Here is a 19,049-nt window from a genome sequence, read left to right on the forward strand (position 1 = left end):
TAAAGTCAAGTCCATGTCAAGCTGGTACAATAAAGCCTGTAAATACTATAAGAGGTCAATTGAAGACAGTGATAAGTGTTATAGTGTAGTAAATACCTTTCTTAATTGAAATAGGTCTATTTACACCAGAGATACTGATACTGTCAACAACTTGACATTTAAATTGAAACCTTATAGAGATGTGAAGCACTAATCAGCCTGTGGTATTTTTTGATAATCTATGTGGCTCTGGAAGAGCTTTGCAAAACCTGAGTAGACCTCTGATGATGTCATCATGATAATCACAACAGAAAAGATTGGTAGGATTTTGAATTTGAAAGATGTGGTGTTGGCATATAGGGCAGAGATGCTTAGTTGCATGAGCCGTTTTCAGACATGAATCTTTCCTTTCGCGTGGGAAAAATGCAGAATGAGATTGCTCAGGTCAGACGCGTTCAGAACAACTGGAAAATCTCTGATCTAAAAGTTTAGGATTTAATGTTTTGGAAGCTTAATTTCATCTCAGGATATCACAGCCTTTTGTTTTAATTTTGACCTTCCACTGGAATATAAATTTCACATATTAGACTGTATAGTACGACCATGTAATAGTTGTCTGCATTTTTCATTCCACATGCCAAGTACATTTGTAGTAGTTGTAACCCCTTTTACAATAGAAAGAATCATTTGGAAACATTTTATCCATTTATTTGCAAAATAATAAGTACAGGCGTAAGAGTAATCACAATTAAAATAGTAAGAAAGATTAAAAAAGCATAATTATAACAAATAAGTTCTCTCTTGAATACACTACCAACCTGACTCGTTTCAGTAAAGACACTGAAAAGCTGTTTTGTCAGATTTCCTGAGGCACCAATTTATTCTCCATTAATATCAGATTTGTTCTCCTCCTTGCAACACCTCTTGTTGACTCCGCTAAAATACTTCTCTCTGAAGGCATTGTGTCCCTGGTAGGGGCTGAAGCGTGGATCCGCCAGGTGAGCCAGGCTGTCGAACTCCTGCAAAGAGACAAACATAGAGATCATCGCACTGCACTTCACTTAACCCTGCTCCTGAAAAGTGTTGCCCGTTTTCCCAAATTAAGGAACTTTCATAAGACATTGCATCATTTTATGTATTGTAATATGTGCTGGAGCAAAAACCAAACTTGTATCCAGCTTCCTGGGACATTTTCCTGTTCAGATTCTGAAATATTGGAAATGAAAATCAAACTGGACACATGTAGCACTTGTGGTTTGGCTTTTTTTAAAGCAAATTGTACTTGCTGGATTCTTGTTGTTCTGGGTTTGTACCCTCATGGTTGAATGCACTTATTGTAAGTCGCTTTGGATAAAAGCGTCAGTAAAAAAGTGTAATGTAAAAATAGTCTGCCGTTCACACACATTCGTACAGTGCCAACACTGTTGGGGAAGACAGGGATTGAACCTCCAAACCTCTGGACAACTCGCTATACCTCAAGAGCCACATGGATGGAGAATGGATGCTGCAGTTATGCCTTGTTCTTCAAAAGGAGGACATGTGCAGATGTGATAACACCATATCAATATATATATGTCATCCTGAAGCTCCTCTTCTCATTCCCAGTCACTGAAGCTCCTCCCACCACATGTCTGTATAATATCCAATGGTTTGCATACCTTTTCCATGTTTGTATGTCGGAGCAGGGCCGTGCTCGTGTGTCTGAACAATGTATATGAACTGTTATGAAGCCCTACAACTAAACAGTTCGTCTTGGCTGTAAGGTAGCTGCTGGTCAACGGAGGGATGAAGGGAGAAAAAAAAGAGATGCTGGGAAGAGGAATAATGAGGTGAGTAGAGTTGGAAGGGATGACTCCGATGCTGGGGCCTGTAAGTTTTCAGCTAACACCTCTCGTTTGCTTGCTGATACTGCCAAGCAAACTAAAAACTGTTTCCATGACCACTTGGAGAAAAAACTCAAGAGCGGTAACAAGACTAACAAACCTAACCATGACCCCAAATGAATACGAATAGAGGGGCATGACTACAACCAGCTGACAAACAGTGGAAATAACCACTCTGTCTTTGCCAACAATTATACAGGTGGAGGGATACATATAGTTAGTGTTAAATTAGGCAAATACGTTATTACGCATTGTGTCATGACCCATAAATTAAAAAGATGTGAGGGTTTTCTGCACTAGTTTAACATAACCAGTAATTAGTCTGGCCCTGCTTTACTGTCAAAATATTAAAAGAGTGTGAGTCCACACGTGTAATAGACATGAAAACACATTCACGTGTTCGCCCCGATGAACGGCTGCAGATGGGTGCAGACTGAGACATATTTGGAAAGGAAAAAACCTGAGAGAGATACCAGTCAGATAAGATCAAACAAGTGTGTGTCTGTGTGTCATACAAGCCTCTTTATGGGAGCAATTTGGGGTTTTGAAGTGGAACGGATGACAGATCCAAAGATGGATTGTTTTCCATACGATGTGTGATTAAGCCATTTAGGGTTTCAGTATAAAAGAAATGAGCCAATGGCAGCCAGATGGTGAGGATTAACCCCAGACAGACAGAGAGACACCATCACTTCCACTGGGACGACATGCAGAAAAATATACACAGGCATATCCTGCATATATGTAAATGACACCTACTTACGTGGTAACATATACATTGTACTAACAATTGTATGCAATACACATTAAAAACATGGCACAGGCGGACACACCAGTGCTCTCTGTTAACATAGAAGTCATATCTGTGATGCAGTTCATGCAAACACATACAAACACATCAAACAAATTCTGCAGCACACATCATCTATGCTACGCGACCACGTTGCATAACTTAAAACAATATATTTATACTCAGTTATTCAACATCAGAGGAAAAATGTATGTTTAAATCCTGCAAAATAACTTGTTGCACTTGTGACCCTGAGCACACATGGGCGTGTTGGTCTTAAAATGAGGTGGAATAGACTTATATGAGCAGTCTGTTTTAAACAAAGTTAACAAGAACATTGCTTCTAAGCTAACAACAAAAAGCTGGGTAGTTGGCATTTTGAAGCTCTTACTCTGGGTTAATGTGAATTGAATCAGTCCCTTATTGAAGATAAAAAAAACTCTGAAAACATTCACCATAGTGCTAGTGGCCTAATGGCTGACTAAGAAACACTAGAGGGAAAAAAAACCTATATACCGGTACACAGTCCCATTAAACAGCTGACTTATCGTCATAATTTAACAAAATTGCAATGATAAAACTATACAATATGTCCTAGCACTGTAGATATGTTGTCTTTCTCTTATACTGCTCTCTTTCTTTCTTTCTCTCTTTTCTTTCTCCCTCTAGCTAATGTCGTCACACTAGCTTCCCTTTTCTGCTCTCTCTATGCTTTATGTCTTCCACACAGGAATCCCATGTGCTCATCCTCGCACATCCATGTGCACACACCACACAAACATACTAAAATAAAAATAATCTCAGCCAAACATTATGAGCCCTCTACCTTTTTTATTACCTTTGCTGTTAGTTTGTTTTTCTTCACTCTGCTTTTACTGCTGTTTTTGTTGTTGATTATTTTAAGTATAGTTTCCTCTCTTGTTTTGTGCTATGTCATGAGCCTTTGTGTTTGCTCTATAAATAATGAAGAAAATAAAAGTATTAATTACAGTTGCACAATGAATTATGTGTTGTTTCAGGAAAGGTTTTAATTATCACGACTGGAAAAAGTTGTAGAGAGACGTGAGATAATGTTGGGGGTCAATTATTTTCTGTAGTAATTTGCTTTAAGACCAAGAACAGCAGAGTACCCACTGGCCCCCTTTTAGTAAATCCACGACTAATTATCACTGTCTGACAAAGCATGAAATGATACAAACATGAGAAACATCAAAAAGATGGATTATAGGTTAGTTTAGTTGTTCTCTATCTAAAATCAAATATTTTTATCCACACAGATCTAATTCATGGCCTCCCTGGAATCTAACCGAGTGATATCCATCATAGCAACAACAAATCCCTGGGACCTGGAAAATGTTTGGCATGAATCATCCGATCAATTTTCTGTTACCCTGTTGCCATTTAAATGATAAATTACTTCAGCTCCAATGCTAACACATTCAGAAGCATAAGCACACACCTCTGGCTCCTTGATCTTCTCCATGGTGATGAGGCGTCGTGATGTGTGGCTGGAGAGCATCTGCTCACAGTTACTGATGAGCTGGAGACATGGATTAAGAGGAACCGTCTCCTCACAGTATCTGGAAAGGACAAACACACAGTTATTCATCAATCTCCAAAAGGACAAAGAAAAACAGGCATAGAACACTTTCCTTCTTTTTGGCATGATGAACTGACTGAACACACTGAGAGAAATACATGAGGAACTTGTAAGGCCGCGGTGACAGTTCACATTTTGACTGGAGGCAGTAAAAGACTAATCCTGTCAAAATCAATACCCAACTTTAGTTTGTCTCCCTTCTACGCCAACACCTCTCACTAAATCACTGCACATGTGACCGCTGTAGAGAGACCACAGATGACGCAGCTTTCTGTGCACAGATGATGCTGGAAAAAGTGACTCTGCCCCGACAGGTCGACTGCCGTCTCTGTCATCAGAGGTTAGGAACTATTAACAGCACACGAGGTATGTGTTCGCATATTTGTGTCAGTGGCACTTTCTCCTGCCCCATCCCTGGTAGCGACAGTCTCAACTCAAAGCCAGATTTGCATGTTACTGTTTGTCTGCCCTATTACCAGGGCCACAGGCAGGGCCTCTGAGGCTACAGGATGTTTGGTCGTCGCGGTGATGCGACGAGCCGATAACTCTCTCTTGCCAATCAGGAGTTGTTAGCAATCAGCCCGACATGTTGAGACGATGTTAATGTAGAAGTGGAGATGAATGTTGTCTTCCATCTTCACTATTTATTCTTTATTACAGCTGATTTCATAGAGGGCAGCTTCACAAAGGCTGCTACTGATCACTGACTATTTTGTTTTACAGTAATTTTCTTTTTCCTTATATTGATGAGCCATGAAGATGCACTTACATTTGACGAGACAGTCAAATAATGATCACAATAGGGCACAAGAGTATATGATTTCAACTGTATTTACACAATAACAATTTGAAATGCATCAGAAATGACTATGAATTTGTTTATTCATCACATAATAATAATAGTCGGCCTCTTCAGAATCCAATTCAGGTTTTTCTTCCAGCTCCTGCAGCAGGAGGCGGGGTCTAATGTTACCTGCCCACTCTGATTTGATCACTAGATCAGTTCCCCTCTCGTTATTGATTACTTTTAAAATCATAAAAAACTATGTGAACATACATTACAACACAATGCATTGTAAAAATGTAAGCGAAGATATTTGCTGATATATGTATTGGGAGTAAAAGTGAAAAGTACCCACAAATGAATCTACGGAAAGTAGAAAGAGGTACGGTAACACAGTAAATGTACTTTGTTACATCCCACCACTGGAAGCAGTGGACGATGGCCTTTAGTATCAAGCTTCACCTCTTGTCAAATAACTAAATGAATGATTGGTTAAAATGTCTGAAAAAATATACTGAGGTAAAAAAATTTGAGCTGAAAATGAAAGATTTGTACTCAATGACACAAGTATCACCTTACTTTTGACAATTTTACTTTTTACTTTACGTCTTCACTTCACTTGTTTATGTTGTAATTAGGTCACTTTATGGCTGTGATGACGGATGCTCCATCGTCTGTCTTTGTACGTTTTCGTTCTGTCGTTTATTATTTAAAGGGGAGACTGGGAAGAGTGTTTAAGGGGTCTAACCTGATGTAGGTGCCGTCCTATGCTGACAGGACTATGAGGCAGACAGACACACACAATCCCCACTGCTTGTATCACAGCCATAGCCGTGGATACACACATATGTGGGGGCGATAGAAACCCGATATCTCCCCTGTAGAGCCCCAGATTAGGCCCAGGAGACAGGCTACGTCTGAGTTTACACACACACACACAGACATACATATTGAAAAACACACATTGTGATTGTGCACAGAAACACACACGCTCATAGGTCAGCGTGCAGACCACAAGGACAGATAGTTCACATATCTGACTTGGCTGGCCTCAGACGTTTATTTTGGCTCAGTGCTCTGACAGGCACAGAGTCCAGCCCTGGTAGATGAGTAGCAAAGACAAATGTGTGAACATGACGACACACATGTATGCATGTGCTCATATACCAGACCACACACATGCATGCATATGTAGAAACATACACTATGTCACGTTCTCCCTTAAAGTAGCAGTTTCATATTTAGTTTGATGATACATTGACTTGGAATAGGGAAAATGGTGCAGCTTTCATTAGGCCTGGTGTCACTCTAAGTAACTTTGGTGAGTGGGTATGATCTCCTGTGAGAAGTCCACAGTTGAATGTCCACCTTTTAGTTGTGTTTCAGCTCAGTCCATAGAGATTTGGCTTGGGAACCGGAGGGTGGCCGGTTCAAGTCCAGCATGGACCAAAAGTATGGAAGGTGGACTGGTAGCTGGAGAGGTGTCCTTGAGCAAGGCACCGTACCCCCCAATTGCTCGCTGGGCGCTTCTCCGGGGCTGCCCATCACTCTACCATCTCTTTCCAAATTTGCAAGTCTTTGAGCCCCTTGTGTGTGTGTGTGTGTGTGTGTGTGTGTGTGTGGGATTGTGGGTTAAAATGCATGTATAAAAAAGGAAAATGAGTGTAAAAAGAATTTCTCCTTGAAGGATCAATAAAGTTCAGTTATTAAACACGCAGTTCACTATGCAGTCAAGAGATTAACAGGCTTTGTTTTTTGTATTTTTTTTCATTGGACACAGAACCCAACAGAATAAATCACAACATTTCCCTGCAAAGGGATGTGAACAAAAATCAAAGATATGCAAGCTGTTTGTACTTTTTCACAAACACAAATGGAAAAAAGGAGAAAGATGCATGATCGTCTTATTTCCTGCCCGGTCTTATAATCAGAGCCCTGAAGGAGTCTCAGCCCTGCAGGCTTTTTCTTCAGTTACTGCCACCGTCTGTTGTGGTTTTAAACCTTAACTGTCAAACACCTGCACTTCCAGTCAGCACTTCACTTTCTGCTTAAAGCGCAGAACATTCAACAATGTACAACTCTGTTTGAGAGGAGCCGTCTTACATGTGGCCCACTCACTCACTGTCAGTTGTGGTTTCCTGGGGCCAAGCTGTATGGGCGGGAAAACCTCAACACACCTGAACACTGTCATTCACACAGGTGGTTACATAGTGAGGTCAACGTTTTATAGGAGCAGGAATGGAATAGTGCTGAAGGGAAATGCTAGAAGGTGAAAAAAAAAAACCTTGGGAAAGTGGAGTGAAATGTTCTTGTTGTGTCAGTCTACTGGACTCAAAGCAGAAGAGCTTTGCATATGAATCAGGATTTGAAAACAATTTAGCAGCTTGTCTGTAATTATTACAGTTTCTATTTACGTTAACATTTCCCCTAATTAATTTACAGCCAAGTTTAATTATATGTAACTTTCAGATTTTATAAAAACTTACCTTGTTTATAATATGATCCTTCTTTTCTTCATCTTGTTTGGTTATTTAATGAATTCATTATGTCAATAGTTTTGAAAATTTGGAGGTTGTGCATTTTAAGTCTGTATGGTGCAGTTGTGCTTTATGGTATAAGTCTGCCCCCTATTGATAGAAATTAATATTTGGAGAATAGCATCATTTCAAAAAACAGGGCTCACCATTGTTTACAGTTTATCCTGTTTAACAAATTGAATGAACGTTAAATAAATATTTTTGCACTGAGACATGTTTTAAACAACAGGGTAATTAAACATTAGTCATATATGAAGTGTTAAAATTACTGCAACTGACACCAACATGCTTAACTGAGCCTGAATGTTACTTTCAGAGGCTTCGTTTAAACATAAACTACCACAAACCATGAAGGTGGGAACAAGTTCAACATAAGTTTGTAGACTCACTCTGGCCTGTAGACAGGCAGCCAATAGACGAGCCTCCCACCAATGACCAGGTGACGAGCTGAGAAGTTTAACAGGTCTGTGAAGATGTCACTGAGATGGTACGCCTGTGAGACGGGGACGTGGGACTCTAAATATCTAGGCAGAAGATTAAAAATAAAATGTGAACAGGATTAGAACAGATCAAAGATTACCAAACATATGACCGTTAAAGACATTTGCTCAAGTTTTCCATTCATCTAATTGGACAAAGTTGCAGAGATTGTTTAAGGATCTAATGGAGTTAGAGTTGGAGTTTCTCTTGACTAGATGTCAGGCTTATGCTTTTCAGAATTAAAGCTAACTAATCTCAGATAAAAGACCCAGACACTATGAATGTATTTTATCAGTGTTGATGAAATAGCAGGTGAACATACATGCCGTCAGCAGGTTTGGTGACATCTTTGTGGGAGCCTGTTCGCCTTGTGGACTCACGGATACCATATGGAGCTGAAAACAAAAGAAACACATAGGAATTACAAAAGAGCACATAACTTCACCATGACTAACTGTCACATTAAATTCAATCAAGATGCACCAAATTGTGCACAGTCCTCAAAATGTTCCTGTTTTATTTCATTGGGACCTCTGAGTTATTTCTTGGGAAATTCAAATAAAATATTTATAAACACTCTATTCCAAAATGGTTAGGAAAGTGAAAAAACGAATTCCTGGATCTGCCACCTAAATTTAATCCAGAAGTCTGTGGCCCATACACTAGCCTGCCACCAAGTTTCAATAAAATCTGCTTGACTGTATAGACAGAGTTTACCCCAAGATGAGAGGAACCTAAAGCCTGCAGAGGTGTAGCTGGGGCCCAGGCTGGTTGTAATACAGCAAAAAAAAAAATCCAGTGTGTGTTGAACACTGCAAATGAAATGTGTACAACCAAATCAGATAGTGTCTACAGTGCTGAGCAATGAGGTGTTGGTTTGGCAAAGCTTCAGGATTATGGACATATTTTTTTCTCAGAATACATCTACCAGCTCAAAATGCAAACAACCCCAAAAAACATTAACGGCAAGAATTATACCCCAGTTATGATAAATGAATAAAAGGATTTCATACTCTGAAATTTTGTGTTTGTTAAGAACATAATCAGCACATACGATCAGTAATTATGGCATCGAACAGAGCAGCCTCCCTCCACACAGACTTGGATGCATCAGACACCATCACATCCACATACATCTTCTCTTTTCCATATTGCCGCAGGTTAGCTCTGATATTCTCATCGGGTCCTCGCCATTTCTGGTTTGTACGGCTCGACCGACCTGAACAACAAACGCACATTTAGGATGATATAAATTTAAAAGACCACGTAAGCTCCGAGTAGACAAAACTTACCTCTGCCATGAATGGTGTTGTAATCAATGTCAATTCCACAGACATAGGCTCCAAAATGAGAACATGCTACCAACAGGCTCCCTGAAACAGAGACAAAGAACTGAATCATGATTAACCACACAGGTGGAAGTCTGTGTGTGAGGGGCAGTGGCAGAAATAACTCACCTGTGCCAACAAACGGGTCAAAAACCAGGTCATTCTCTTTGACCTTCGCGTGGTTGGCCATGATGAATGAGAGTCCGGCATCCATACTGGTGTTTCCAATGAAGTGTCTGTTCTTCACACTGTGGGAGCGAATCAGTTCACGTTGACCGTCCGCTATCTGGTACAGGATGAGGAGTGTTCAGCTGCAGATTAGCTTTTCTTAGTCTGATGCAAACAAAACGTCATGAGTCTCACCCATCTGCCAAAGTATATGTAGTATGGATGCTCGGGGATGTTGTTGGGGTCTGTGCCGTAATCCTCCAACAAACAGAAGATGTGCTGGGGGCTCTTCAGACTCACTGTGCCGTCAAATGGAAGATACTCCAAAGCCTGAGATGAAAATACAGAACATGATGTTCTGAACATATACACAAGCTCACAAAGAAAAATACGCTGCACACATTTCTGAACACATCACACAAATCGTAAGACCCACATTAATCCTTTTGATTCTGTCTGGAAACTCCAGAGTCTTGTTGAAAGTGTAGACGTTGATTCTGTAGGTGGAGTCTTTGTGCATGAATGGTAACTGTAGAGGAATGTGGAGGAAGAGCACAGATAGAGATTCAAACATGTCATGATGTGTTTACATGGATTTGTCTGTAGGACACAATACAACAATAAACTGTAGCATCACAAACCATGTTCTCTGATGGGTAGTTCAAGAGGGATGTTCTGAGTTCACTGTGTGTCTGCCCGTGGCCCCATAATTCAAAAGCGGACCTGGAAGGTTAATGCAACTTAAACTACATCAACATTACAAACACTATAATGAAGGAAATACTGCCCAGGTGACAGGACCACAGATTAAAGGATGCATGACAACATGTGCAACGTGTTAAAGTCAATCCATCACCACAGGTCCAGCGACATCACTTACTTTGCACAAACAGATCTGGCCATGATGCCTCGGACATCATCCTCACACAAACCATCCAGACACCAGAAAGGAGCCTAGAGAGAAGAAGCCAGAAGTTCAGCAGCTGTTGAGGCCACTGACATGTCCTCCTTCTGCAGCAGAATATTTTGTTAGACAGTCGACACAGCAGTGAAAACAAACTGGACATGCAAACCTTTTCTTTGAAGTTTTCACCAGGATGGAAGGGTTTTCCTCTGAGGGCCAGCAGAGCCTTAATCTCCTGAAAGAGTTTGGAAAAAGGCACAAATACTGACCTATGCATTTAACTCTATTGGAAAATATTACACTTACAGGCATATTGAAGAGAAACAACTGGGATATATGGCGCTCATAAAGTATAGAGACATGATTTTTAACAAAAATTTAAGTTTGTTGCAGCAGAGACTGAATTATCCTGAGTTTTAATAATACTGGAGCAACAGCAGTCTTTTGTTAAACCCTTTCTGTGTGGTAAATGCCCATGTGGGTCATTCTGTGTCAAACCATCACACTTGTGTTTCGCACCATCACAGATATTAATGGAATTGTTCATGCTGATTTGGTGACATGAGAAATCTAATGAACTGGGACTGCATGTGTCTTGAATCCCATTTAAGGGAGATATTGGCTGACGAAGTTTGAACTGGACTTATCTCCTTTAATACAAGTCAGAGAAAGGGTTTTAAATCTCTTTGCCAGCTTCATGGTTATCTAAACAGTAGGCTATACCCAATATAAAAGAATAACAGCACCATAAGAGTAATTATAACAGTAAGAGTTAAAGTTCAACATTTTTACCAAAGTTAGATTTGAATATCATAAAGACCTCCAGAATGTTTGGTCTTTGGTTTTTGATAGTTGAGATATCGTAATTAATCTGAAGTGACATCACATCACTAATTCTTAATAATGTTGTTCAACAGCACTTAGTGATCGGTGCATACTCAGACACACTGTAGCTAAATGTTTATTCAATTGATTGCAATATTATGGTTGAATGTTGAGAAGCAATGGCCACTAAAATATTCTGATCATGATTCTGCTTCATAACAAGTGTGCATTACAACTGATGAATTCTGCAAAGTGTGTCCATTTGGGCTGGGTAATAAAACAATGTGACAGTATTTGGTATCAGACAACTGGTCCTCGCCATAAAGACAGGACACAGAGACATGGAGCTAAATCAGACAGTGAGTTGTCACACACTGTCAAGCTAATTGTGTTAGCTAGCATGGAGCACAGCACGGGAGGTGGGACTCTACCCCCACTCCTCAAATGATCTCATTTCAACATGAAGGAACGGACAGAGGCTGCGAGTATTTTATGAAGGTTACCGGTAACCTGAAGTCCAGATTATCCTGAGCCAGATGGAGCAGATACCGGAGGCGTGTTCGACTGCTGGAAGCCGCCATCTTTGTTGCGATCTCAAAATACATCCGGCTGGAAACCCGGCTCTGAAACAAAGTACCCAGTGTGGGTTAAATGACCATAAATGGTTGAAGAATGAGGTCCTCTCTTTACTTTATTAAAACACTGAAGCTGGATGGTGCAAAACATATTTTCATTGTTATGTGCTCATTGAACACATTTTCCCAGTATGAACACCAGCTGCTGTTTTTGCAGAATCTTCAGCATCATTAGTTTGTAACTGCATATCACTATTTTACACTAAACTTTAAAGTATTTATTTTAAACTAAATACATGCATGTAAACACCATGTTTGTTTGTCATGCACAGATTTGTATAATACAGTAGCGTGAGTAGATAATGTCCTCTGTCCTCTCTAATCTGCTTTTCTTCAGAGACACCCTGTTATCTCCTCTCATCGCTGATTGGCTGGCCGTAGCTCCTCTAGCAGCCATTGGCCGAGACAGATGTCCATCACAGAGGGTTCGTCAGGCGCCTCTTGCTCAGTCCTGCTGCTGTCAGCACTGCTGCAGTGATGTCAGGTGAGATTCACATGTAACCACAGGACTGATTTGTTTTTTACTTTGCTGCCATGACAGAGTGCTGCAGGTGAAGTGAGGATCCAGACATGTAAGTTCAACCATGTCTGATCAGTGTTTGCTCCAAGTCTCTAAAAGGTTGTAAAGGTTGGATTGAGCCAGGCTACTTTACAAAGCTAGATGTTTACTCATTGTGGACCTCATGGTTTATTTAAACTGATTTTGTAATGTATTTGAATTTTTTACTCAGTTGTAAAAAAAAATGTGTGACAGGGAAACAACAATCAGGTGAGAAGTATAAAACCTGTAATCCCAAAGATTACAGTTATTTATTTCTCCTAAAACTTACTGGACCCACTTCCAGACTAAAATTGAATGGGATATTTTTAGGCTTCATCCTCCCACAGAGTTAGGTGGTTATTGGTTTATTCGTTTTTTCATAATCGTGCTAACAAATAAACCCACAAACAAACGGACACATTTAAATTTGATGGATCCAGATTTTTATTTGGATCGGCATCAAATTGTACACACTCAGATTATATCAATCCCCTAAATATACCAGATTTTGTACATTGATGAGTTATATTCAGATTTAGGGGTATTTCAGAGAATAGCATAATCACCTGAAATGGTTAATGAGTTTTAATACCTGCAATTATGTCATTGTGTTCTCATTACCGTATATCTACATCAGGGCGGGTCCTCCTCCAGAGTCTGCCGTGTTGTTGTCTGCAGTAGCCCAGAGCGGATAAACCAGACACTGGCTCTAGAGAGGACCTTTCACTTTTTTTAGGGTTATCACCTAAAGGCCACCATAGCTTCTCCTCTCTGGAATGACAGGGTTTACACAAGAGGCTTTAAGTGGGCTGCATTCTGCACCCTCAACTCTAGATGTCATTACATCCAACGCACTGAACCTTTACCGAAAATAAAAAAGTGATCCTAGATCCGCACTAAAATCCTGAACCAGACCACATCCTCCCACCAGGTATCCAATCGATTTTTTAATCCTGCAAACTAAAAAACAGACAAAGGAAGTTGAAAACACCACCTCCTTGGGGGATGTAGATATTATTCAGTGAGTTCATTGTTTTTCTGTTTGTAAAATGACCAAATACAGTTATATAATCTTCTCCTAACACAGCCAGTGATGGGAACAAACAGTGAGAGCACCCCCACCATGGACACTGAAGATGACGCCCCAGCTCCTGCCCAGTTTGGCGATGACACTGCTGTGTGCATTGTCTCTGTGAAAGGCTTAAAGGAGAACTGGCAGAAGTGGTCTGACGAGCACCAGGAGTACCAGAAGCACAACCCCTTCAGTCACGATGCCAAGCCCAGCACGGTAGTCCCTCAGAGGGGGCAGGATGACTACGGGAGGCCCCTGCAGGGCTCCATGACGGAGCAGCGGGGGAAGGATGCTCACACACGTATCAGCAGAGAAATTGAGGAGCTGTGTGAGGTTATAAGGAACATTGGCAAGCCAAGTGACTTTGACGGGGAAGGAACCAGCTGCGACGGTAAATCGGTCTGTGTCGAATTTGGGAAACTATTTGAGCATTATGTGACTATCTCGAACAAACTGGTGGGGATTCTTCTGCGAGCGAGGAAGCAGAGGCTGGTTATCTTTGAGGGGGAGATGCTGTGGCAAGGGAAGGATGACCATGTCGTTATCACTCTGTTACAGTGAACTATATTTGTGTTGATGCCCTTATTCATGCTGCATCTCCAGTGGTTGTTACAGAGCTACTTCATGGCAGCACTCATGGCAGTTAACACATATCATGCACTAATTCTACTCCAGTCATGTAATGGCAGATAAAAAAAAAAAACATACACAACTTACACAACTTACACAACTATAGACCTCAGTGGCCGATTATTCAATCCACTCCATGCCTCAAAGAACATTAAATGTACAAATGCATTTTCTCTTAATGCTACAAAGAAAATAATCTACTCTACTATGCAGATGTATGCAGGGATTGGATACAATTGTGTAAAAACCTTAGTTAATGGACTGACATAAGTCAATGACAGTTAGCAATGCTGCAAAAAATTGGGGTCAAGACAGATATAATGCACATTAACAGCATTTATGAGCAATCAAAGAGGTCAGGCCACCTCAGCATGTTGACAATTGAGTCTTCCAATAAATGAATAGTGCTCTAAACCATGTGTTCCTAAACTGTGTGTGAGTCAACAAACAAGAAAATCTAAAAGAAGGATAAAAATCTATTAATCGATTATATATATATACTGCTTAATCTTTTGAGGGGAGCTGTAGCCAATCCCAACTGACATTGAGCAAAAGGCAGGGTACAAACTGGGCAGGTCACCAGCATATTGCAGGGCTGATAAACAGACAAAGAACCGTTCAACGATTTAAGTCTCAAATTAACCCATTCTTTGACTAATATGCAAACTGCCAAACCGGGATTCAAACCGAGAACATTGTTGCTGTGAGTGAGCGCTAACCACTGCACCAGGAACAAAATCAAAAGGATGTAGACAAACTAAAAATGTTATTTATTTGGAGGATTTGGTTTGAAGTTTAGACTAAACAATAAAGATATCAGAGACATACTGGATGTAAAAAGTAGCTTCTGCCACATATTTCCCACCCCCGTAGCAGTGTTTGCTATAACTACCTAGTTACTTCAAGTACAACATTTTGTATTTATTTACATTACCTCTACCAGATTCATTGTGATGCATATGTGGTTGGGAAACCGTACTGCTTTTTAATGTGGGGAATGCGTTGCAGCGAGCAGCTGAGATGAAGTCAGAGTGGTTAATGAGAGTGGACCAAAGAGAACATGAGGCTCCCTGTGACAGACAATATGGTGCTATAGGATGAACCTGATCCGACTTGGCATGGGTGCTTCAGAGTGTGTATTTATTACCAGTGTGCTTGTACTTTAGGAAACCTTGTTGTAGTTTGAAACTAAGAATACATGAACCACAAACACACAGTGTGAGACGGTATGATAAGCTACTGAGGCTGCTATATTGCTGCTGCCACTGCTATTGGAAGAGCACACGCTGCAATACACATTCATTTACTTTTTTAACATGAGCAGCAGCTTATTGACAAATTGGCAAGCACTTACCATTGTCTTATAATAAAGTAATTAAAGCCACAGTGTCCTGTTTGTTTTCTATTACTGGAGGTGATTCATAAATACAAACTGCTGCAGTTAAACTAATGAATGGGAACGGGGTTGTTAAAGTCATATCATTATAAGGGCTTTATACTTTCTACAATAGAAACACACTGAAGTTAATCCTGAGAAGAAGCAATAAATTATTTATTCTAAATCAACATTTCTGAAAGTGCATACACATTTATACAGTAGGATTTCTTCACATTCCAGTAATACATTAATACTGTAGAGTATAATACAGCTGCATTAGTAGTTACAACATGCACAATCTAGCTAGTTCATATTTAACCTTTATAGAGTTATAGGACATTTCTTCAATTCAATCGATGAGTAAATCATTTCATTTAGAGCCTTGTCAATTGTGAATGAAGATGTCACATACTGCGTCAGAGTGAACAGCTGTCTGATCTCTCAATATATGATTTATATGAATTGATCTTTAAAAATACATTCCAGTTTATACACCTATAAAGTCAAATCTGTGAGGCACTTGGGCAGTGCTGCACGACAAGAAACCGGTTTATGAATCATCACTTCTCTAGCTGTGAAATAATAATGATCTCAGTAAATCTATTGTTCAATTCATCTCTCCAGTCCTCTCAGTAGAAAAAGACTGCCTTCAACAACAAGATCTGAATCACACTGTAACTTGGTCCATACAGTGAATCATTTTTTATCTTTGGGTGGATTAAAGTTGATATAATTCACTTCTTCTTCTGTAAAATTAGAAAAACTTGTGTTGAAGTCTCAAGCAGCAAGACACAATATTTGGCTTTGTTAAAGCTTTCACTTTGGCTTTAAGTGTGAAGTGTATTCACAAAACTAAAAACCTAAGTGGTCACTTATTACAAACATCATGGAAATACAAATATATTTTGCTGTGTTCAAAGAGGCAGCAACCTAATGTGGGTGTGTGTCAGCCAACATGACAACTGCAAGAGGGTGGATGTTGCAGTCGCTGCATCCCAGCCGAGTACAGCAAGGTCAGTCGGTCTGTGCTTTAGAGTTGAGAAGTTCAATCAGCTGCTCTGCCTGCAAAACATCAACAAATAGGGCAGAACAGAAATTATACTAACTTAATCTAAGTCCAAAAACCCCTCCACATTATTATGCACTCGTCTTGTGCAGACTAAAATTACTCTTCAAAATAAGAGACAGAAATGTGCAGGCACAGTAAAGACTGGCTGGTGATTAATCAGATGAGAAAAATATAAGATCACAGATCTTTTAAAACATGGTGCCTGCAAGCGATTGACACTTAATTAGAAGATAACAACACATTATTGGTGCCTCAGTTTTCAGATGCTTTCATGTCAGCCTGATGGGGTAAAAACATTGATTGGGAAGCAAATTGTTTATATAGCCCCGTACAAATGCAAAAAATAGGGCTTACCGTGATAAACCAATAGGAATTGAGCCTATAGAATATGCGGGACATGAAGCCCATTTGGCTGGCAGGTGCCAGGACATGAAGGTGTAAATGTGCAACAGAACAGAATGGGGGCCAATGGAAACCGAACCTGCAGACACAGGAGAGGGCGTTACTGTTGACAACGATGTTTATTGAGTTGAAGTAGCTCAGCTGTTACAACAACAAAGCAACAGGGATGTTACCAAAGCTAGGTAATCAGTCAGAAACAATCACACAGCATTTTCCAAGATTATTATCACAGTTCCCATTAGATTAAGCACTATTGCTCACTTGGTAAATACAGTTCAAAGGTGAAAATAAGTCAAAGTACATACTGTAATGATGAGTACTGATAATTATAACCTTTATCTTTGCCTGACTATCAGTGCCAATCACTATTTGTAAACAGAGAAACTTAAGTAACGCTGTACCTGTTGATTTGATCAAGATACAAAAGCTCCACCACTGAAAATGTTTGGGGATGTTCCTTTTGTAGTCGACTGGAGCATGAGCCACAGACTGAAGGTGTGAAAAGATACAAACAACGAAATGTAGCCTACCTGACATCACTGAGGTCGGTAATATTGTTTTTCTGTAAGATCTCCTTCCCTTTCTCAACCATCTGCTTCACTGGGTGGAACAACCAAAACAAAACACTTTTTAAACTACTTTCCATTAAAATCTGGACCTTTTTATAACAAACACTGCTGCCATCCATTCCATTTTATTCAGTTGTTGAATAAAAGATAGTGACAACTATAGCTTGTTCATAGCATATATAGCATTGCTTGTAACACAAGGTACAAGCAATGCATAACCAGTGAAATATTGTTAAGTTGACATGAATTGAAAACAGAGACATGCAGTAATCAACAACCTTTTCAAAGTGCAAATATTTCCACAGGCATGTTGTTCAAACCTTACCCAAAGGCACATGTTCTTTGCTGAGTGATTTACAGTTCCCTACGTGTCTGTTTGGGACGACCAGGTAGTGGTGAGGAGCTGCAGGTTTGATGTCTCTGAAACAGGAAATCTCTTCATCCTGTGGCAGAGATAAATGAATAAACAACAAGTCAGCAAGTACAAGTTTATTATTGTGCTTCAAGACTGGAAGGGTTCAAGTGCACAGGCTGGTGTGTTTACTTCATGCTAACTATGTGTTTGCACTGCGGTGGTCCGTCGTTTGAGAATGCCCACAATATTTATGCATGTCTATTTTTGGTCTTACGATAGAGGTCATTGGAGCAGAACAAAGCCAGATGACAAACAACATTTTGATTTCAACACTAGACTTAGTATAATGAAATTGTGTTTTTTATGAAAATGAAATTGTTTTTACTTTTTCATTATGGCACACATAACTTTCTCATATATATATATATATTTTATTTTTTTAAATCCTTGAGAGTTGACAGATATTTCACCTCACTCTTGTTCATGGTGACCCATCAGTAAATCTGGGCTACAATAAAACTAGCTTGTTAGCTACAGAGGCTATTTCAGCTTGACCGATTAAAATGTGTTTATTTTGCTAACTCTGGCTCATTAATGGCATTGTATCTGTTGATTAATGAGCCCTGTCGCTGCAAAATAAATGAACTAATAAAACACAATGGACGTATGTATAGGATATATGATGGCTGGGTGTGGTTCAATCAGCAAAACAAATCGATCAACCAGAAAATCTGCAACCATGTCACTCAATAAAAAACCTAACAGTTACATTACTTCATAACTAACCTACAGGGACATGAAAACATGAGCTACATCTTCACAAAGCCAGGATTTGTTCTCAGACACTTGTAAACACAGAAAAATAACCAGGCTAGCTAGCTAGATAAAAGCTTCTCCGTTATTTTCAATGATTCAAAATGTTCTCACACAGAGGAGAAGCTCCGTGCCCATTTCATTGTGTACAATCTTGCAGAAAATACATTTCTTGTCATATCCTTCAGCTGGTTCGCTGCTGGTTTTAGAAATTTCACCCTGAGCAGGTTGAGTCACGTCAACTTCCGCCATGTTGAACTGTTAGAGGTGAGACCAGCTCAGTCGATCCCAGAGATCATCGAGCTCC

At 39.9% G+C, this 19,049-nt stretch overlaps 3 protein-coding genes across 4 annotated transcripts; 1 reads left to right on the forward strand and 2 right to left on the reverse strand.

Moving 5' to 3' along the window:
• Nucleotides 1–671: 671 nt before the first annotated feature.
• On the reverse strand, nt 672–11,877 carry trmt11 (tRNA methyltransferase 11 homolog). The gene is made up of 13 exons (XM_020091197.2): nt 11,782–11,877; nt 10,623–10,688; nt 10,430–10,503; nt 10,191–10,272; nt 9,986–10,078; nt 9,745–9,879; nt 9,511–9,667; nt 9,346–9,426; nt 9,108–9,272; nt 8,376–8,448; nt 7,963–8,097; nt 4,112–4,232; nt 672–998 (listed from the first exon to the last, which is right to left on the reverse strand). The coding sequence occupies exons 1-13, from the start codon at nt 11,857–11,859 to the stop codon at nt 858–860; spliced, it is 1,401 nt and encodes a 466-aa protein (XP_019946756.2). The 5' UTR covers nt 11,860–11,877; the 3' UTR covers nt 672–857.
• A 381-nt stretch (nt 11,878–12,258) lies between these two features.
• Nucleotides 12,259–14,221, forward strand: LOC109632097 (actin-binding Rho-activating protein). 2 transcript variants are annotated; one of them, XM_020091222.2, is made up of 2 exons: nt 12,259–12,397; nt 13,542–14,221. In XM_020091222.2, the coding sequence occupies exon 2, from the start codon at nt 13,548–13,550 to the stop codon at nt 14,085–14,087; it is 540 nt and encodes a 179-aa protein (XP_019946781.1). In that variant the 5' UTR covers nt 12,259–12,397; nt 13,542–13,547; the 3' UTR covers nt 14,088–14,221. The 2 variants fall into 2 exon arrangements, with proteins under 2 accessions (XP_019946781.1, XP_019946780.1); XM_020091221.2 differs by having other exon boundaries at nt 12,352–12,485.
• Nucleotides 14,222–15,686: 1,465 nt separating this feature from the next.
• Nucleotides 15,687–19,037, reverse strand: hint3 (histidine triad nucleotide binding protein 3). The gene is made up of 5 exons (XM_069537421.1): nt 18,857–19,037; nt 17,900–18,017; nt 17,536–17,605; nt 16,958–17,084; nt 15,687–16,596 (listed from the first exon to the last, which is right to left on the reverse strand). The coding sequence occupies exons 1-5, from the start codon at nt 18,992–18,994 to the stop codon at nt 16,549–16,551; spliced, it is 501 nt and encodes a 166-aa protein (XP_069393522.1). The 5' UTR covers nt 18,995–19,037; the 3' UTR covers nt 15,687–16,548.
• Nucleotides 19,038–19,049: the final 12 nt, after the last annotated feature.

The sequence above is a fragment of the Paralichthys olivaceus genome, chromosome 13, assembly GCF_024713975.1.
Source record: "Paralichthys olivaceus isolate ysfri-2021 chromosome 13, ASM2471397v2, whole genome shotgun sequence".
In the NCBI taxonomy this organism is placed as follows: domain Eukaryota; kingdom Metazoa; phylum Chordata; class Actinopteri; order Pleuronectiformes; family Paralichthyidae; genus Paralichthys; species Paralichthys olivaceus.

What these genes read in the sequence shown, in the direction of transcription:
- hint3 (XM_069537421.1), bottom strand. Translation starts at nt 18,994, where the DNA reads ATGGCGGAAGTTGACGTGACTCAACCTGCTCAGGGTGAAATTTCTAAA. An exon ending in CAAAGAACATGTGCCTTTGG is followed by an intron (nt 17,606 to 17,899) that starts GTAAGGTTTGAA and finishes TGTTCCACCCAG; the next exon opens with TGAAGCAGATGGTTGAGAAA. An exon ending in ATTCCTATTGGTTTATCACG is followed by an intron (nt 16,597 to 16,957) that starts GTAAGCCCTATT and finishes GATGTTTTGCAG; the next exon opens with GCAGAGCAGCTGATTGAACT.
- trmt11 (XM_020091197.2), bottom strand. Translation starts at nt 11,859, where the DNA reads ATGGCGGCTTCCAGCAGTCGAACACGCCTCCGGTATCTGCTCCATCTG. An exon ending in GCCAGATCTGTTTGTGCAAA is followed by an intron (nt 10,273 to 10,429) that starts GTAAGTGATGTC and finishes TTAACCTTCCAG; the next exon opens with GTCCGCTTTTGAATTATGGG. An exon ending in ACATATACTTTGGCAGATGG is followed by an intron (nt 9,668 to 9,744) that starts GTGAGACTCATG and finishes ATCCTGTACCAG; the next exon opens with ATAGCGGACGGTCAACGTGA.
- LOC109632097 (XM_020091222.2), top strand. Translation starts at nt 13,548, where the DNA reads ATGGGAACAAACAGTGAGAGCACCCCCACCATGGACACTGAAGATGAC.